The sequence below is a fragment of the Xenopus laevis genome, chromosome 7L (genome assembly GCF_017654675.1).
Source record: "Xenopus laevis strain J_2021 chromosome 7L, Xenopus_laevis_v10.1, whole genome shotgun sequence".
In the NCBI taxonomy this organism is placed as follows: Eukaryota; Metazoa; Chordata; class Amphibia; order Anura; family Pipidae; genus Xenopus; species Xenopus laevis.
The window spans coordinates 7,450,086-7,471,171 of record NC_054383.1 but is presented as its reverse complement, the minus strand read 5'-3'; the positions used below and the strand labels follow the sequence as shown (position 1 = coordinate 7,471,171).

Here is a 21,086-nt window from a genome sequence, read left to right as displayed (position 1 = left end):
TTTCCTCATGAGACACCTTCGGAAAACTAAGCGATCCGAGTGCCATGCAGCAATGATTTAGATTCTAGCCGGCGGAAGGCTTTTCGGAGAGATTAGTCGCTGGCGGGATGGCACTCGGAGGGCTTCCTATTCCGAAGTCGCCTGAAGTTTCCTTGTGAGGCAACTTCGGAAAACTAAGCATTCTGAGTGCCATCCCGCCGGAGATTTCGATTCTAGCCAGCGGAAGGCTTTTTGGGAAGATTAGTCGCCCGGAAGAAAAGGAGATTTGTCGCATGTGTCTCTGCCCTAAGGAAAGGAAAAGAATCTATTATATATTTACCCTGCATAATAAATATGTATAAATACAGCCCCGTGGCTGTGCATGGGACTATGCCAATGGGCCCCGTCAGGGCCAGAACTAGGGGTAGGAAGAAGAGGCACATGACTGGGGTGCAACAGTGGGGGCAGGGCACCAGGAAAGTACATCTTCTTATGCCTAACCCTGCTCTGGGTGCTAATTCCCCCACTGCTTGTTAATCACTGAATGCTGTCATGAGCGTTGTCTGCGTGTATGCACACATGTTCCCCCTGCTGTGCCGTTACCATGCATGCGTGTGCGCTTGTTTGTGTGCGTCAGGCGGAAGGGGCCAGGTTGGACTGCATCAAAACAGCATAAATTCCCGGGAAACCATTTATTCTGGGAAAGGAAAATCACAGCTTGTTTGAATGGGACTGTGAAAAAACGACGTCCATTCCAGGAAAAAATAAAATCCAGGGATGCAAAATCTAGGTTGTAATGTAAAAAAACAGACAGGAATGAAGGAGGGTGCAATATTTATCTAAATGATTTAGGGTCCAAGTGCTAAGTGCCACTAAATCACAGCTCATAGGGCTCATGGGTGCAAATACACAGAGTATTTGCACCCAGCCTTTGTACAGAGCATGGCACAGGTGTAAGAAGGGTCTCTGGCTGTGAATCCTAAATGCCACCCCAGCAACGGGCACTTCATGGGACACACATGTGCCATTCTACCAACATACAGCCCTGGTGAGCACTCTGGTACCAGTAAACGATGAGCTCCCCGGACAACATAGTCATCTACTAAGGACAGTTCGTGTCTAATCTTGTAGAAAGGTTGAAGATCAGGACTGAGTTTCTTCTCAGCATTTGGCCATTTGCTTTGTAAATTGTCCCGTAGATTTACTTGAATTGGACATGTGAGGCAAGCTTGCTTCAAATCAGCAGCTGTAACTGTAGATGATAGTAAATCAGTCAATTAATTAAATTGAGTCAATAAACAAATTGAAAATATGTTGTAGAATGAATTCGCTAATCAATTTACCATTAAGGTGCAACAATCAGAAAAAGTGCTTAGTGCTTCATGTGCCGTTTAATTAATTCTATAACTACACACCACCGATTCATTTTATCAAAATTAGTTCATGAATTCATTTAGAACATCAATTATAGTTCATTCAAAAGTGCAAGTGCTTATATAAAACTTCAATTGATTTAAGAATTCATTAGTTATCCATTAATTAGTTAAAGTGGTGGTGCTAATAAATATCCAAAATTCATTGAAAATGTGATATTCGTTTATAAAAAAGAAAGAAAATATCCTATATATCTCAGCAATTCATGAATAAAAAGAATGGGAAAGGAAAATAGATTAGAGTTGGAGTCATGGTCGGACTGGGCCCCCTCCGACCCCCCCTGCCTCCCTACTATGACACGCAGAGCACGCATGCACGAAGGCGCTGCTCGGCGCACCTAGGCGCCGCTCCTCAGTGAAAGGTGCCGTGCGCATGTGCAAATGGCGCTGCGCGGCACATATAAAAGACAGTTTTTACAATCGGGACGGGGGACTGGCCGGCGGGGGCCCATTAGGGGTCGGGGCCCACCGGGTTTTTTCCCGGTATCCTGCCGGGCCAGTCCGACACTGGGTGGAGTTGTCCCAATATCTCCTAAATAAGGCTTTTTTTCTGTCTAATGCCCTGGGACACCACACGGAGAGAAAGGCGGGACTCTAAGGACTGCGGTCTCTGTAATTTAACTAATCTGTAGACGAGCTATCTAAAAAACCGCAAATCCCTAGAGCCGTGGAGTAAAAGAGGTTTGGAGAATGATTGCTGCTAAAAAATAATTCAAACCCTTGTGCGGCTGGAGGTTGCCGCAAAAGTACTGAAGCTTTTAATATTAGGCTTTTAAAAAGTAATAAGAGCGGAGGATTGCCGACGTGCGTTTCGTGTATGCTTTCTCAAGGCAAAATTGGCCTCAGAAGTCTCCGTATCGCTCTTTATGGCTTCCGCGTGTGACGTCATTCAATTATGGCGAGAAGTGCGCGTCATCACATCGTTCCGTTTATATTTTAGCCATCAACTCAGGAGCGCCTCTATATGTCATTCAACTATGCATCATCGCTTCGGGGAGTTGCCTATCCGATTACTAACTTCCCTTTTCAAGGGGAAGTGTGTATAGCAAACTTTAGTTATTACTTAGAAACATTGTGTATATTCAAATGGTTATGGTGGACATATTAAATATGTATTAAGTTGGATATTATGAACATAAATGGAAATTAATATACTAAGCTTATACTATCAGAGGATTATTAGTGCTGGAGGGAATCGAGTGTACAATTGCCTACTAAATAAAGGCATATACAAAATGTTTCCATTAATTCCATAGGGAGAAACGGTGCGCATTTTAAAAATCTTTCTCGTTTTAATAGTTCCTACTCTAGATTCCCGTTTCTTATTCAGCTCTTTTTAGTCCCTTTGTTGTAAGCAGTGTAGTTAAAGGGCTATGATCAGTGCATAAGGTAAATTCTCTACCCCATAGGTAGGTTCTCCATTTTTCTGTTGCCCAAACATATGCTAGAGCTTCTTTTTCAACAGTGGAATACTTACGCTCTGTCTCTGTAAGTGTTCTGGATGCAAATGCAACAGTTTTCTCTGTATGATCAGCATGGATCTGTGTTAGAACTGCACCAACGCCATAGTCTGAAGCATCTGTAGTAACCATAGTGGGTAGTGCAGGATCAAATATATCTAGCGCTGGACTGTTCACAATTAGTTGTTTTACTATTTCAAAGCTATGTTGAGCAGACTCTGACCACACCAGACTTAAAGTTCCACAAAGTAGTGCTCTAAGTGGCTCTAGGGCCCTAGGGCCCACGATCGGATCAGCCTGATATTGCCCACCACAAGGTGGGCATATCGGGGAGAGATCCGCTCGTTTGGCGACATCGCCAAACGAGCGGATCTCTCCGTGTATGGCCACCTTAAGATTCCAAAACTCACAGGTAACAACCAGCTCTCTCAAAGATGCTACAAATTGTTCTGTGGATTCGCGATTACGTTGTCCACGTTGGCGGAATTTATATCTTTCAACAACCACATTTACTCTTGGCAAGAAAAAGTTCTTTATAGCAGTAAGAGCAGTTTCATAAGTATCATCAGGTAATGGTAATTAATAGAATATACGCTGTCCCTCTGCTCCCAGGCAGTGAAAAAGTAAAGCTTTCTAGCAGCACAAATCTCCCCTTGGTCAGCAGCAATAATGTAATTTTCAAACATACGAATCCAAGCAGTAAAAGGTATGGAAGGCTCACCAGGGTTTGGAAGAAAAGCTGCAAGCTGCTGCAGAGGTAGAAGAGCCATCCTTGTCGCCATTTGTTATGTTTTGTGTAGCCGAGGATGAGTAGAGTATAACAGTGCTTTATTAGCAGAATCATGCAGGCATTACACAACAGTAAGCTTTCACTTTTAAGCTACCAGGAAGTATGCACAGTAACTCATGTAGATAGTGACACCTGCAGGCCATTTGTATAAACACCACAGTTAGCCCTACTGTTATCACCATGGCCAACTGTTGAACCTCATAGCCCCAATTTCCAATTCTCTAAACTCCTCTTCTGTGGGGCCTTCTACAGTATTTGCACCCTCCTATATCTGTTTGGGCTCCCTGTGCTGTAAGTGTAAATCAGACTAGCGCCATCCCATTTGACCAATGCCTTCCCTTCTGAATATGAAATTACTGTATCCATCTCCTGGACCCCTGTTGCTTGGCCACTGAAGGCAGAATTAATATCCCGCTTCGATGTGACTTTGCTGCTTTTAGCTTTCCCTAAATGAGATGCTTTTCAAAAAGATTAATTCCCTTCCCAGGCTCTTTAATCACAACCTTCAGAAGGCCTCGCAGCATGCAATCCGCTTTTTTTTTTCTAAAAGAAAATCAATGGCTTTATCAGCCCGCTTGAAATGAGCTCCCTTTCATTCTGTATGGCACCACTCCATCATTTAATGGGATCCAATTGGACTTCAAGTGCTTACAGGTCTACAGCTCATTGGAACTCTTTCCAATGGACAAATCTGTCCTTCTGGATCTCAAAGAGTTTTAATCATATATGGTCAACTTATGTAATGACTCCCTTAGCAAACTGTTTTCTGGTTGATGTCTATGTTACCCCTGTGTCCTAGGGGCTCATTTCCCAGAGGCACAGTAGGATGTGGGCCATAGGGTGAATCTTCCAGAGTTTTAGAGTTGTTATCTGTAGTTTTGGGACCTCAGCCTTCCTGAACTACCCCCGCACTAATATGAATTATAGTGAAAGAATCAGAATTCACTTTGTGGTTCAGTAACTCTTGCAAGCCACAAACACATTTGGCAATTAAATCAACTAAATAATATTCAAATTCTACATTCCACTAATAGCACAATGCTTTGATGAGCACAGCAGGCTTCCCCATCAATGATGGATGAAAACCACCCAGAACATTAGCTAGGGAAACCCTCCTCCGCCATAACATTAATATGTCAATCTGTAACGTAGACACTTCAATAGACTCACCAGTGAGAGCTTTTACTGGAACACTGAAGTGCCCTGTATGTTATTCTAAAATGCATTTCCATTTATTTTCCCAAATGCTAATTACAGCTGGGTATGTTGAATCCAGCCACTGCTCTTTCCCAACACAAATTAAACCGGTTACGTTTCTATACCTTGATGAAAAAATGGTAGCGAGAAGGGGTCATTCAAATCAATCAATGCTCAAAATCCAGGTAAGGGTAGGGGCACATAGGCAGATTTGGGTAGATTTAGTCGCCTAGTGACTAATTGCTGACGACAATCTCCCCAAACTGCCTTCCCCCTGCCGTTCGCCTGCTAAAATGAAAAATCGCCTGCGCCAATGCACTCTCGACACTTTGATTTCCTCGTGAGGCAACTTTGGACGACTTCGGAAATCCAAGGGCCGCGAGTGCATTGCCGCCATTGCGCTGGCATTTTCCCATTATAGCTGGTGGAAGGCTGGGGGAAAGCAGTTGGGGAGATTGTCGCCACCAAGAAGAGGCGATTAGTCACCACGCGACTAAATCTCCCTGAATCTGCCCGTGTGCCCCTGCCCTAAGGAGTATTGACCACATCTGGACCAAGAGGATCACTGTTGGGCACCCTTTTACAAAAACAAGGTTGAAGCACAAGGCTTGACAAAATAGTTCCTCATCCTTTGGAACTGTGGTACTGGGGGAAAGGGGGCAGATAGGGTAAGGATTTTTGTGATTCGTTGGTGGGTTATAAAAATGAAATGGATGTCTTCTTAACAAGAAAGGACAAGTATACATATATCTAAACACTTTATAACATTTGATCATCGCCCAAAGCATTCTGGCCCCTTAGCCACCAATGCTGCACCACACATCTGCCCATGTGCCCAACAGGAACTGGGCCCACTGGGTTTTCTCCCAGTGCCCCCTCAGGCCAGTCCTATGGTGTCTGTTAAGAATTCTTTCCCATACACCAGGGACTGCACAATGACACCTAAAATTCAACAACTAGAAAGTGGAAGCAATTCAAAGGTTGCATTTAGTAGGTCCTTCATGCACATTGTCCTGATAAGATCACTAGCTCTGATTCATTCTTCATAACCATTTCAGCAGACTTCATTATGGTTATGTTGCAAGTGTCGTTGAGATCACAGATTTAATATGATTTACAGCCTAGTTCGAATAATGTAAACTTATAGCCACAAAGAATGCCTGATTAACCCTGTGCAATTTCTCTCACAGGCCCCCCTTTCTCGACGGATGTCACATGATGAGATGGACCTCTTTCCCCCTCGTTCCTCACCTCTTCTGCTCAGGTGGTCTTCCTCAGATGACATCCATGGAGGCACCGGATCTGTACGCAGTAGCAGCCCTTTAAGCCCTCGTCGAGTTCACAATGTGTCACCCTGGAATCGTCACCTGCCTTCCACTGCCAACGGAGAAGAGAGCCTTAGCACCTTGCATCAGTTTTTGGCTGGTGGAATGGGAGGGTCTTCTGGTTTTGGTGGCATCCAAAGCTCCTTTTTCAGAGATGAGATTACGGCATTCATTGATGATACTCCTTGTCCTTCACCCATGGGGACACCACATAGAGTACGAGCTTCACCTAGGCCCTCCCCAATCTCAAGGAGAGGGATGGAGGGGGCATCTGTATGGGGAGGATCTGGAGAGCGACGTCTATCTCTATGTAGTCCTCCACTTGGAGCAACTGTACCCCGCAGAGCTTCTCTCTCTGAAAGGGGAACCAAAGGTGGGACTTCATGAAGGAACGGGGCAGAATTTGGAAGTGATAAGTTGGTTTCATCCACTCATCCACCTCCATTGCACCCAGTATAGAGAAGGGGACTTCACACAGATTCCCCTCTTGCAAGAAATCTTTATCTCTCAGGCAAACCTGCTGTTTGGGGGGGTAGAGGGTTTGGAGGGTAGCCTATACCTATATGATCCTCAATTCGCCCTTAAAACCCCTTTACCCCCCACAGACACAAAAAACACACTGGAAAATGAGCCAAAAGATACAAAATAAAATGTGATTTGAATAGAACAGTGTGTGTGTGTGTGTGTGTTATATCAGGGGTAACCGGGGTGCCAAGCCAAAACCTACAGAGACCATCAAACAAAGTCATGACCACAAAAGCTAAGTTGCTAAATATGGCCTTATCTAATAGAGCAGTGCACACAACTTTGGGTGCCTAATTGTTTCTGGAATATATCTTTCAATACAGAATAAAGGTTTCTACCATGCTAGGGGGTCTTATCACAAATACATCTGGGTGTCACGTTTAACAATTTTAACAATTAGAGAAAGGGCAAGGCAAAAAATCAGCCCAACAGGCAAGGTCCTCCTGCACCATAACAGACGACTTTCTAATAAAGGGATTTATAGATATTGTTCATCGTTCTCATCAGTTCTTGACCCAGTAGAGCTTACAGTCCAGGGTCCCCACCAAACAAAGTAGGATCCAATCAGGAGCCAGTTAACCTACCTGTATGTTTTTGGAGTTTGCGAGGACACTGGAGTATCTGGAAGAAACCAATGCAAACACTGGGAGAGCATACAGACTCCTTGCAGACGATGCTTGAGCTGAAATTGAACTCCAGACTACAAGACTACATTACCAGCTTGACGGCCAGAGTGAGCAATGGGAACAAGGTTTACTTTGAGAGCCTAACCTTAGATTAATTTGGTTGACATTTAGGTTGAATACCACCATGTTTTCATATATCAGGAAGTTGACTAACTGCTGAACCTCAAAGGGGGGATCGAACCAATAAAGTCTCCAAACCTTGTGAAAGATCTGCCATATAAATTTGCCAGTCCATCTGAAACACCCTATACTTTAAAGCCCCTTTTATTGGATCAGTTGCCTCCATATAAACACAGCTTTCAGAAGATGCAACAATCTAAGCCCCCATGGTGGAAAGGAAAATGTGTAAATTGGTTCTTACCCATGACATGCCCTTCAGTGAGTTTCAGCTAAACACGAGGAGTCTGATTCATTTTTCACAGCAGACCTTGCGTTCTAACAGATGAGCTAATTGGCGACAGAATCACACATTACTCAGTAAGGAAACTGGGGAGAGAAAAATCACACTAATTTGCACCCATCAGTGTAGGCATTACTCCTCAACTCATTTCCAGTAATCCTCAGGGACAACTGACATTAGGGAATGATTCATTCAGCTCTCGGTGAAGCCCTTAATTCAAGGATACATTTAAAGAACCTTCAAGTCCAAATGGATCAGAGGAGTTATAGGTTATGTTTCAAATGGAAACCTCCTCTTTGTTTGAGACCCGACTTTCCATTATGCACAGACTTGTGGCAGCCTTGATTTGGCTAATAAAAGAAATACAGTCACTCACTCCCGTTGCATTTCTAAAGAGCTGTAGCTGAGGTACCACCGATATACATTGTGCTCCTAGTAAAATGGCAAGAGCTTTAAGGGGCCCTTAGTTCCCATGATGAGTGCACCCAGGGACTGGCTGTGCTCTGCACTTTGCACCAGATAGAGAAATAGCAAGCAAGTTATGGGACTGGTGAGGGTTGAATGGGTGGAAGGGGGAATGCCTACACGACTCAGATTGCACCCATGTAGAGTTAACTGTATTTTGCTGATGCCATCTTGTTAATCTTGTCAATCTCTACATCTGGCTCTGTTGTCTCTATCTGGCTGAGGTCCTGCTATCCTTGTTAAGCTATATTGTTCCCATCTTGCAGCCCTACTGTTTTCATCATGCCCTACAGGAGCAATCTTGCTCTACTGCTGCCATCATGTTCTCTCTCTCTCTCTCTCTCTCTCTCTCTCTCTCTCTACATCTGGCCCTGCTATCTCTATCTTGCTGCCCTACTGCCTCTGCCTTCATCATGCCTTACTGCTGCCATCTTGCCCTACTGTCTTCATATGGTCTTACTGTTTCCATCTTTCTCTACTAATCACATCTTGCACTACTGTCTTCATTTTGTCCTACTGTTCCCATCTTTCTCTACTTATTACATCTTGCCCTACTGTCTTCATCTCGTCCTACTGTTCCCATGTGCACATCTTTCTCTACTAATCACATCTTGCCCTACTGTCTTCATCTGGTCCTACTAATCACATCTCGCCCTACTGTCTTCATCTCGTCCTACTGTTCCCATGTTTCTCTACTAATCACATCTTGCCCTACTGTCTTGATCTGGTCCTACTGTTCCCATCTTTCTCTACAAATCACATCTTGCCCTACTGTCTTGATCTGGTCCTACTGTTCCCATCTTTCTCTACAAATCACATCTTGCCCTACTGTCTTCATATGGTCTTACTGTTCCCATATTTCTCTACTAATCACTTCTTTCCCTACTGTCTTCATCTGGTCCTACTGTTACCATCTTTCTTTACTAATCACATCTTGTCCTACTGTCTTCATCTGGTCCTACTGTTCCCATCTTTCGCTACTAATCACATCTTGCACTAAGGTCCACATCTTGCCCTACTGTCTTCATCTGGTCCTACTTGTCCCATCTTTCTCTACTAATCACATCTTGCCCTACTGTCTTCATCTGGTCCTACTGTTCCCATCTCTCTCTCTACTGATCACATCTTGCACTAAGGTCCACATCTTGCCCCACTGTCTCCATTTGGCCATCCTGTCACTATATTGTCCTACCATCCTCTTCTACACCTACTGTAACGTTTTTGTTGTGTCCTACTGATATCAGAAATCTTGCCCTTTTGCTACCACTGTCTCCATCCTACCCTACTGCCACTATCTTTTTCAACTTTTACCATCTTGTCCCACTGCCATCACCACCTTCTGTTTTTTTCATCTAGCCATAACATCACCATTGCTTCCTCCCTACTATCCCCTTTCTGCTTACAGCAACTGCTCTAAGGGACCCTATTATGTTTAGGGACCTGGGCATTTGTTGCTAGTTTAACATCCTAAATAAAACTTTATATACATTTATATACCATGTAACAGCAGGTGCAAAAGGGTTAAATGCTTACTGAAAGGAAACTAATGTAACAATATCCCCTGCTCACAATAACAGATATTTATATAGACAGAACCTATTGTTCTAAGTCAACCTCAGGCCAACGGACAGGATTGAATTAACTCTATCCTGGGGTAAAGATACATTTTCAGTGATGCCTTAGACTTTAGGTCTTAATGGTATTTGTAAGACAAATAGACATCCCAAGGCTGAAGCTTTATTAAAATTCAGCGATTAATCAGACAAGAAAGACCCAGTACATTTCTGGGCAATACACACTGAAAGATGCAATTGGATTAGCGGCGGGTTCAGGATCTGTACAAGAGAATACAATAACCACTTCAATCGTTTTAGTCCAATCTGCAACATCAAAGCCACAAGGTCTTTCTCTTGCCTAAATTAAGATTTTGATTGTTGGAGTCACTTGCCCCAGGTAACAACAATGTCGTTGTTTACAGTCTCCCATTCAAACTACTGATTGGTTGCTAAATTGAATGGGCCATAGGAACCAGTTACCAGATTAAGAGATAACTTCAAGAAAAGTTGGTCTTCATATACTTTATTGTTTTTTTTTATAATTTTAGGCTTGTGATTTTGACATCTACATAGATGCTAGGCTTAAATAACCTAGAAACCAGACAGCAGTGAAATGTAAAAAGGAGAAGGCCAGTAAAAAATAAGCAATGAAATAAGTATAGAACAAAAACTGAACCTTAACCATTGATCTGATTTTGGTTGCTAGGGTCAGCGACACTGTCAACCAGTCGGGATTTTCAATTGCAGGCTCTTTGCACAGACCACTTGCACAGATTCTTGTACCATTACCTTTTGCATTGTACTAAAAGTTAATTCCAAGCTAAACTGTCTCTTTAAGGGGAGAGAGATACTGGAGCAAGTTCCGCGATCATTCCAAAATATCCAGCGTTTGTAGGATTTTGTTTTCCTTTCATAACTGTAGGCCTCAAGGCCTGGTGCCTTGTGTTGATTGTATCTGAGCACAGATTGGCGTTACACACCATGTTCCAGAAAGAGCAGATGTCTGTGTGGGGAGCACCATAATCTCAATCCAAGTCAAGATCGCTGCATAAAATGGAGGGCACCTCTGAATTACCAAACTGTACTCCCAATTTATTTTTATACAACACTGGCTGAAAAATCTCAGGTATTGGGGGTTCATCAGAAAAAAATGCTGAATGGGGCAATTCATAGAGGGATAGAACACCTGCTCCAAGTTGTAGGCTGAGCATAGAATTCAACAGATAGCCAGAAGGTGGATCGGGAGGAGATCTGGGAAGGGAAAAGGCAAGATCTGGGCAGGTTGAGGGCTTAGGTAGACAGGCTTGGGCTACATTATTTTTATTATTATTATTATTAACATGTATGTATATAGCGCCAACAAATTGCGCAGCATATTACAAACTTAACGGCAAATACATTGCTAGTAAATTTGTAATACCGGCCCCAACCTGGTTGGGTATGTTACCGGCTATCCAGGGTGATAACCCTAGCTCTGCTGGCATGTGTTCCACTGTGAAATGCACGGCCATGTTTAACTGCCAAGTAAGAAGTTCAGAGAGCAGGAGCAGCAGTGGTGGGCCCTTGGGTCAGGAACCTGGTAGGCCCCGGGTATCACAGACCAACTCTGATCGGGGCTTAGTTATGTCATTTGTGTCTTCTTTTTTTTTGAAGCCTGAGCAAGTGCTTCATAACAAACCACCCAGTGCAATAAGTGCAAACACAAAAGTGCAAGCGTGCATAAGGGTGCATTGGACTTATTGGACATAGTCCCAAAAACTCGGAGGCACCGGCCAAAAGGCACAGCATGTCTTGAAGTCTTCAGGTCTGCCTTCACCCAAAGACACCTTTATCCCCGCCCCCCCCAGCATGAAGCCAGGAAGGGAGCAAGGGTAATTTGTGTCTTATGACTCATTTAAATGCAAAGGCAAAAAAATAAAATCCCATTTGGAGGATTATTTTTTTTGCCTTTGCAAAAACTTTGCAGAGTTGGAGAAAGTTTGTATTGAACAATACAAAAACTATAAAATCCACATTAGATTACATGACAACTGAGGACCAAGTACAGTCTGTATATTCTGATTATTGTATCGGCTTCTGGCAGATATTATTTGACTTGTGCCGTTTTGATAATTTATGACGACCCCTAAGCAGCCCAGACCACACTGAGCATGTGCACAGTCTTGGTCTTGCAAAGATGTTTAACAATGGTGACCCCCTGCGGCCAACCTTAAAAGCATAAATCATTTGTTTGATTAGGCTTGTGGTGCAGTAAGTTCATGTTTATGTTTAGTATACAAAATACAGCATTTCTAGCCTAATTCTATTTTAGACTTTACTTACCCTTAAGGATAGTTTACTTTTAAGATAACTGTAAGTATGAGATAAAATGGCTAACTGGGTCGCAGGTGGTGTATGAAGCAGGGATAGGAGATTGGCATCCTGTCTGCTCCTCCCGTGTCTGAGTGTCAGGGCACCTGTCGGCCATTGCTGTGTGAGGAACCAAAGCAGAAAAGAAGTTAAAAGAATATTTTCACCTTTGGCTTTTGCTCATTATTTCTACTGCTTGGAATTTCAGTGAATATGAAGTTTTATGATGCACAAAGGGGATTCTGAGAAAAGCACAGAGTTTATGCAAAGTGTCATTATTGGCACAGTGTCACATGACTTTATTTACTTCCTGAACACAAGAGTCGGCCTGTTTCCTGTTATGACTTGTTGCTGGGATGATAAACAGAGCTGGAGAACTGCCCTTGTGATCATTCATCACATCTCTATAGCAAGGGCATTAATCAGATGGGAGGGGGTGTTAGGTAGAGCGGAACAAATAAAACCACAATACATTACAGGTAATTAGGATAAGTAATAGCAACCAGACAAACACTTGTTTATCAGCAGACTGACCCCACCAGCCATGGATTATCTGGGCACAGGCTGCACAGAGCTTTGAGTAATTGTAAAGAGAAGGAACAGAGCAGGGACAGATTGACTGAAACCTCCGACTGCTTGATTAGGGGAGGGGCATCACAAGAGAATATGGTTGGAACGAAACTAGTTTGGCTTCCTGTTAATGCAGAATCACTAGGGACAAGTGCCTGAACCACCAAGCGACACAGGTACTGCCCCAAACAGACTCATAGCAAGGAACTGGGAGGATCGGGCTGATAAAGAGGGGAACAGAGGCATAGAAGAGAGGCACAGGCTCACATAAAGGGGTACAGGCTGACAAAGAGGGGAACAGAGGCACAGGACAGAGGCACAGACTGACAGAGAGGGGTACATAGGCTGACAGAGAGGGGCACAGAGACTGACAGAAAGAGGCACCGGCTGACAGAGAGGGGAACAGAGGCTGATAGAAAGGGGCCCAGGCTGAGAGAGAGAGAGGCACATGCATAGGGACAGATATCATATAACAAGGCAAGGCCCACAGTAGGAAAAAAAGCAGGTGGCAAAGGGGAAATAAGGGACTCCAGGGTAACAGATAAAAGACACAGATATAGAGGCGGCGACACAGAACCAGAAAGAGACACACTGGAAAATAAAACCTGTGAATCTGACTCCAGGGAGCTATAAGAAGATAAAAAGGAGTCGATCAAGTAGCAGGGTGTTGGGGTGAGCAATGGATGCACAGGCGGAACTCCCTCCAGAGGCCACAGAAGCTCATGGGACCAAAGACACTCATTTACCTGCCCACCCTATGTACACCCAGGAACCAAGAGCTGCATTTGCTCCCCAATACATCAGCCCAACAGTAGAGCGCCCTAAAGAGGACTTCTTCATCTTCAGGGTAAAGCAATAGTAACAATGACATGGGGATGGGGGTGATTTGTTTTTTGGGGTAAGGCAGTAGAGCACAAGTTAATTTCAAGCACTGCAGTGACAGTTGAACTATATATGTAGAGTTTCCACCTTTTCTGGAAAGTAATGCTGCCCTTCCTTGCTCTCCTCTTGCTTTATTTATAATGCCAGCGCTAAGTTTTATTTTTACTGGACTAGAAACCAACCAGCACCGCTAGTCCCATGAATTCTGGCATCCAGACCAAACAAAAATCAAAAAATGTCACATGAGTGCCCCCCCTGCCCAAAACGTGCCCAGTCCCTTACAGCAGTATTCACTGCTCCCCTTATGGCGGGCCTATTTACAGCACCTTCTGCAGTCTTTGCTTTACTGCTGAATTTCATGGGTACATTTTGTAGGAAGTTTTACTGTCATTTCCTTCACCTTTCCCTCCCTTTGTAGCCCCGTCTATTGGAGCAGGCTATACAGGATCTGAAGAGCCAACTCTCCAAGGATGAAGATGGGGACATGCGGACCGCCTGGATACTGACCACGTAACTATCAGTTTGTGTATGAGAGACAAAAATGTGTGACCATAACTCTCCCTATTAACATTTTCTGCCTGTAAACTGTAAGGACTATGAGGTTCTCCCAAAGGCTTGTTCTACTTCTGTGTTTCTGGAAATTCACTATTCTTCTTTGTGTCCCCTCTTATCTCATAAGATATATGTGATAACAGTGCTACTGGATCTAGTAACCCATAGCAACCAATAAGCACTTTCTAATGCTTTCTGCTCTTTAGTTGATATTGATTTCTACATCTCTGGAAAACTTCTGTCTTATTACATTACTATAGTTGCAACACATCTGTATCTCCAGAGATATGAAAAAAACGATTCACATTCTAGCCGGCGGGAAGGCATTTAGGGGAGATTAGTCGCCCGAAGAAGAGAAGATTTGTAGACTGGGCGTCTAATCTCCCCCGAATCTTATCGTGTGCCACCAGGCTAAAGGGGTTGTACACAAGGGGGGTTGTGGGAGCACCCACATTGCTAAGTAAAAATATATATAAGTATAAGGGAAGTGCTACTGGCATATCCAAATGGGTCAGTGCACATTCCCTGGGCCCCTGTCTAAGTAATTCAGTAGATATGCAAATGCATGTGTTAACAAAGACAGGGGTTTTTAGTTGCAAAGTTATGATCATAAAGTTGAAAAGCCACCATACCACGTCAAGGTAAACCCCATATGGCGGTCCCTAACTTGTTTACCTACCAGTCATAGTATTGAGGATCCTGTGTCTCTCTGCATAATAGCAATAGTAAAGTAAAAAGTAAAAGTCTGCTGAAGGGGTTGTACACCTTTTTACAAATGTTTAGTATGGTATGTAGAGTTATTTTCTGAGTCAATTTGCAGTTGGTTTTCATTTGTTATTATTTGTGTTTTTTGAGTTATTTAGCTTTTTATTCAGCAGCTCTCCAGTTTGCAATTTCAGCAATCTGGTTGCTACAGCCCACATTACCCTAGCAACCATGCATTGATTTGAATAAGAGACTGAAATATGAATGAATAGAAAGATGAGTAATACAAAGTAGCAATAACAATAAATGTGTAGCCTTACGGAGCATTCGTTTTTAGATGGGGTCAATGATCCTAAATCTGCAAACACTCAGTAGAAGAAAAAAAATAAAAAATAAAGGCCAACTGAAAACTTGCTTTGACGTAGCCATTGTATAACATACTAACAGTTAACTTAAAGGTGAACCACCCCTTTAACCAAACTGGCTTTCCCCATCACCTGTTGAGAATCCACTATGGTGAATCTAGTGGGCATTACTGGGGAGACAAGACCAGGTGCAGTCGCACCCCTGCTCTGCCGGTAGATACCCCACTGTTTAGGAGGCTGAACATACTTGCAGATAAAGAAATGCATTAATGAAGGCTTCAGTGCAACTTTAGGGCCAGGTTGTGGAGATTCTCCCGTTGATTAAAGCAGTTTCTTAGTTTAAATGTTAATAGAGGTTAAAGATTAGCATGTTACTTGCAGTACCACATTTCACCTGAAAAGTTATTCCATTGACAACAAGGGAACAGCATCACCCTATATGAATAAGCAGCCCACACTGAAATCTAAAATTCTATTTTTTTTAATGGAAAAGGCAAATCCACTGGAATATAATCAGTAACACTGGAAGAGTAGTAAATACTAGTGGGGTTTTGCAGTAAAGTTTTGGTTCAAGGTATGGTGATCCAAATTACAGAAAGATCCCTTATACAGAAAACCCTAGGCCCCAAGCATACTGGATAACAGATCCCAACTGCACTAGCCCATTAACTAAGTCGCTATGGGTTTCTAGACCTGCTACTAGTAATGCATTTGGATAATGTCCTTTGTGTTGCAAAGTTTGGGGGGGGGGGGTGTGTGCTAAAAGTCTCCTTATAATAGCCAGGGGCTCCTCTAATCTATCTCACCTTCTTGTCTTTTCCCTGCAGGGTGAGCCACTGGGGCACAGAGAATGAGGTGCTGGTGCTGCTGTGTGATCGTTCACTTCTGATCTGTTACTACGACTTTGTGGGGCTCTGCAGCTCCCGAATCTTCCGCATACCACTCAATTACATTGATACTGTGACGTGGGGGCCACTGTCATATCCCAAGACTGCCCTGCACAAGTAAGTGTCATAACATATACAGGGGTTGGGAGTGATAGACAGATGTATTATACTGGTTCATTATTTTGGACAAAAATTCCATTGGGAAAATATTCCAGCCACTGCTCTATCCATGGAAATTAGGCTGAGGGAACATAAGTGCATACGTTCTGTCATCAAACCAGAGCTGTGGAGTCAGAGTCGGAAGCAATTTTGGGTATCAGTTCATTTTTGGCGACTCCGAACTTTAAATACAAGCACTGAAAACAATCAAATCAGATTTAAACAAGCTGCTGTGTAGCCATGGGGGCAGCCATTCAGCACAGGATACACAGTAGATAACAGATAAGTACTACTATAGTTTATATAAACAAGCTGCTGTGTAGCCATGGGGGCAGCCATTCAAGCACAGGATACACAGTAGATAACAGATAAGTACTACTATAATTTATATAAAGAAGCTGCTGTGTAGCCATGGGGGCAGCCATTCAAGCACAGGAAACACAGTAGATAACAGATAAGTACTACTATAGTTTATATAAACAAGCTGCTGTGTAGCCATGGGGGCAGCCATTCAAGCACCTGGATACATAGTAGATAACAGATAAGTACTACTATAGTTTATATAAACAAGCTGCTGTGTAGCCATGGGGGCAGCCATTCAAGCACAGGATACACAGTAGATAACAGATAAGTACTACTATAGTTTATATAAACAAGCTGCTGTGTAGCCATGGGGGCAGCCATTCAAGCACAGGATACACAGTAGATAACAGATAAGTACTACTATAATTTATATAAAGAAGCTGCTGTGTAGCCATGGGGGCAGCCATTCAAGCACAGGATACACAGTAGATAACAGATAAGTACTACTATAGTTTATATAAACAAGCTGCTGTGTAGCCATGGGGACAGCCATTCAAGCACAGCATACACAGTAGATAACAGATAAGTACTATTATAGTTTATATAAACAAGCTGTTGTGTAGCCACGGGGGCAGCCATTCAAGCACAGAATACACAGTAGTTAACAGATTAGTACTACTATAGTTTATATAAACAAGCTGCGTCACACGCCATATTCAGCGTAAGTGACGTCAGCGAGCCGTGCATGTGACGCCACTACCACGTGCTACCTCGGCCCCCCTACTCCTCACCCACTCAGCTCTGTCACCGGATTTCCTGTGGAAATCCGTGGTGGGGGGGGTATAAAAAAATCCAAAAACTTAAAAAATAGGCATCCCACCATAGGCACAGGCCCTTGGGGCCTTAATATAAATACGGCCCTGAGTATTATTATAGTAGTACTAATTTTGGACGTGTCTCCACTGGTTTAAATATGCTAGAGGAGAAAATACCTCATGTGCCTTTAGAATTAAGGCTAGTTAGCAACTATACGGTAGTTAATGGTAGGCTGAGCCCAGCAGGAGTTATATGAAATGTGGGCCGTCACTCTGTAAAAGGCCGGCAAACTGCTTATCATTTGCCTTTTTGCTTATCACTCTTGGCTCATTTAATCCTTTCCTTGTAGACGGGTGGGTCCTGCTCTCCAAGTGCAGTGGGACAAGCTCCGGCCTCCGCCTTCTTTTGTATCAAGATGGAATCCATGGGCAGATCTTTCTTACGTCATTCTCACCCAGCACCCAGGATCCATAAATAAGGAAGAAATGCATAGCATGTGTCAGGTAATGAGAGATGGCTTCTCTTTTCTTTAAACGCAATCTTAAAGTTTAAATTGGTCCTGTATTCAGCTGAATCTAATATTTCTCTAATATCTCTCAAACCAGTTGGCAGGTTATTGGCAAGTGTATTGGTCCCTCCGATGGACTTCCCTGACCGATATCTGGCTGTAAATTGGCCATATGCTGATTGGGCAGGTTTAAAAATCATGTTGGATCAAGGACCGCATCAGATCGTTGATGAAGTTCTCTCTCTGACCTCCCCCCACCCGATATATCGACAACTCAAGGTGGGCATACGGGGCAAGATCCGCTCATTCGGAGACAAACCAGCAGATCTGCCCATGTATGGCCACCTTTAGCCTCAAGAGCTATATTCCTGGGGGACTATTAAAGGAGTGTTCACCTTTGAGTTAACTCTTAGGGGCCGATTCACTAAGGGTCGAATATCGAGGGTTAATTAACCCTCGATATTCGACTAGGAACTAAAATCCTTCGACTTCGAATATTGAAGTCGAAGGATTTAGGGCAGATAGTACGATCGAACGATCGAAGGATAATTCCTTCGATCAAACGATAAAACCCTTGAATCGAACGATTCGAAGGATTTTAATCCAACGATCGAAGGAATATCCTTCGATCAAAAAAACTTAGCCAAGCCTATGGGGACCTTCCCCATAGGCTAACATTGACTTCGGTAGCTTTTAGATGCCGAACTAGGGGGTCGAAGTTTTTTTTAAAGAGACAGCACTTCGACTATCGAATGGTCGAATAGTCAAACGTTTTTAATTCGAATCCTTCGATTCGAAGTCGTAGTCGTAGTCGAAGGTCGAAGTAGCCCATTCGATGGTCGAAGTAGCCCAAAAAAAACCTTCGAATACTTCACTCGAAGTTAGTGAATCGGCCCTTAGTATGATGTAGGAAGTGATGTTCTGAGACAATTTGCAATTGGTTTTCATTTTTTATTATTTGTGGTTTTTAAGATATTTAGCTTTTTATTCAGCAGCTCTCCAGTTTGCAGTTTCAGCAATTTGTTTGCTAGGGTCCAAATTCCCCTAGCAACCATGCATTGATTTGAATAAGAGACTGGAATATAATTAGGAGAGGACCCAAAAAGAAAGATGGTTTATAAAAAGTACAGTAGCAGTAACAATACATTTGAAGCCTTACAGAGCATTTGTTTTTAGATGGTGTTGGTGATCTCCATCTGAAAGCTGGAAATGCAAATAATTCAAAAACTAAAATAAATAAATAATGAAGGCCAATTGAAAAGTTGCTTAGAATTGACCACTCTATAACATATTAAAAGTTAACTTAAAGGTGATCCACTCCTTTAAATACCATAGTTCTCATGCCTACCCAAGTATATTCTCAGGCCTGGATTTGTGGCGAGGCCACATAGGCCCGGGCCTAGGGCGGCAAGACTGTAGAGGCGACATGCCGCCCAGCCGCCTGCATGCGCACACACGCACCTGACAACGATTGTGGGCAGTAGGACCCAGCGCTGCGCCATTGCCAGGCGCTAGGACCCTGCGGTGCAGAGCAGCCTCGGGGTGCCGAAGACAGAAATCCGGCCCTGTATATTCTTATTATCAATAGGACTTGTATCCTAATAATTAACTTTATTTACCCTCCTCAGGAGTACCACTTTATAGCCCTTACAAAGTCCCACGTTTTTACATGCACCTACACCCCAACTTTCACCCAACCTATACTACATTGTATATTTGCCACTGTTCCAAGTGTATAGGCAGCTACTCAAATGCCCAGGAATAATAGCACATCCCATTGTTCCACAAAATAAAAGCAGCTCCTCCATAACTCTATTCCTCTAAACTATATTCCTCAGTCTATACTCTAAAACCTATATTACACTTTTTAAGGCTCATAAATGAAGTCCAAGGTATATCTGCAATAGAACCACCCCTCCCACAACTGCTTCCATACTCCATACTTACCTTTCTTTCCCAACAGCTGGAACAGTTCATGGAGCACCTAGTGAAATTGGTGAGATTGTCCCATACACAAAACCCGCTCCCTGGCCGAGCCAACGGTCTCCTGGTCCTTCACAGACCTGTGAACATGGAGACATCTCTGGGGCTCATCTCACTGCTGAACACAAGCATCCAGCTGGGTTACGCCAAGTCCAGACCTGGCTTTGGATTCTGAGCTGCTCACATACTCAAGCCCCCTATCATGGAATCTAGAACAGGCATATTCCTGAAGGCACATCAACGTCTCAGACTACAAGAGAAGACTTGGGTTTGGTGGTGACTTGACTTTTGTTGACTTTTGTGTGCTTCACGGTCTCACGGACTAACATAAAGAACCACAAAATATGGACGTAGGGCAACTAGTGGAGAATAGTATAGTATGACAAAGAAGATCATCATGTTGGATTCCACCTTGAGGCCTTCATTGATCTGCTCTTATCTATTTAGATCTCGATATATTTCTGTGCTGATGTCGATTGGGTTCTGCAATTTATTATCATTGGTCAAACAAATCATCCAACACATCAGGATTGTCCTTGTCAGAGACTATGCCCAGCCCAGAGACAACTGTGTATGTCTATTTATTTACACTAACTTATGGCTCCCACTTACCTAAATATTAACGTTGGTGCATCCTTCTTAAAGGAGACATATTATGCAGCGGCATAACTAGATATTAGTGGGCCCCACAGCAAATAGTTTTTCAAGACCCTAAAACGTTGTAGAGGTTGACCTGTTTTACCAATATTTATTGAAATTATATATTAATTAGGTCCTCATGGGGCCCCTATACCTCCTGGGTCCCCCTGCAGTCGCAGGGGCTGCCTACTCTGTGGTTAGGCCCCTGATATTATGTAAAAAGCAAGAATGTACCAGTGCATTAAACTCTTTTAGATAAAGAAGAATGTGTTTTAAAAAGTTGTGTTTCTGGTTACTTTACTGAAAATGTCTGTAAAAACCCTACTAGTCCCGCCCATCTGTTCCACTTCCTGCTGCCTCCTTTTCCAGGCTGTGCAGGGGAGCTAGCGGCACTCAGCTTACTGCACTGTAGGGCAGGAACCAATCAGCAGCTAGCAGGACCGGAACTGAAGCCTGTCTTTTCTTGTGTGACTGCAGGGCTGTGATTGGCCTTTCCCCTCCTACTGTTCTCTTGGCAGGGACCATTAGGACACACCCATCCCCCATTTGAAA

General features: G+C 43.3%; 2 protein-coding genes across 2 annotated transcripts in view; both read left to right on the top strand.

The window, feature by feature from the left end:
* The window catches only part of gpr162.L (G protein-coupled receptor 162 L homeolog), a 36,475-nt gene extending 29,624 nt beyond the window's left edge, over positions 1-6,851 (top strand). The window contains exon 5 of the mRNA XM_018225044.2: positions 6,050-6,851. Coding sequence (XP_018080533.1) covers positions 6,050-6,571 — 522 coding nt within the window. The 3' untranslated portion in view covers positions 6,572-6,851. The remainder of the gene's footprint in view (positions 1-6,049) is intronic.
* A 5,649-nt stretch (positions 6,852-12,500) lies between these two features.
* On the top strand, positions 12,501-20,813 carry XB5901519.L (provisional ortholog of tumor protein p63 regulated 1 like L homeolog). Its single transcript, XM_018225043.2, has 5 exons — positions 12,501-13,582; positions 14,036-14,127; positions 16,067-16,243; positions 17,754-17,907; positions 19,876-20,813. The coding sequence occupies exons 1-5, from the start codon at positions 13,415-13,417 to the stop codon at positions 20,068-20,070; spliced, it is 786 nt and encodes a 261-aa protein (XP_018080532.1). The 5' UTR covers positions 12,501-13,414; the 3' UTR covers positions 20,071-20,813.
* The last annotated feature ends 273 nt before the right edge of the window (positions 20,814-21,086 follow it).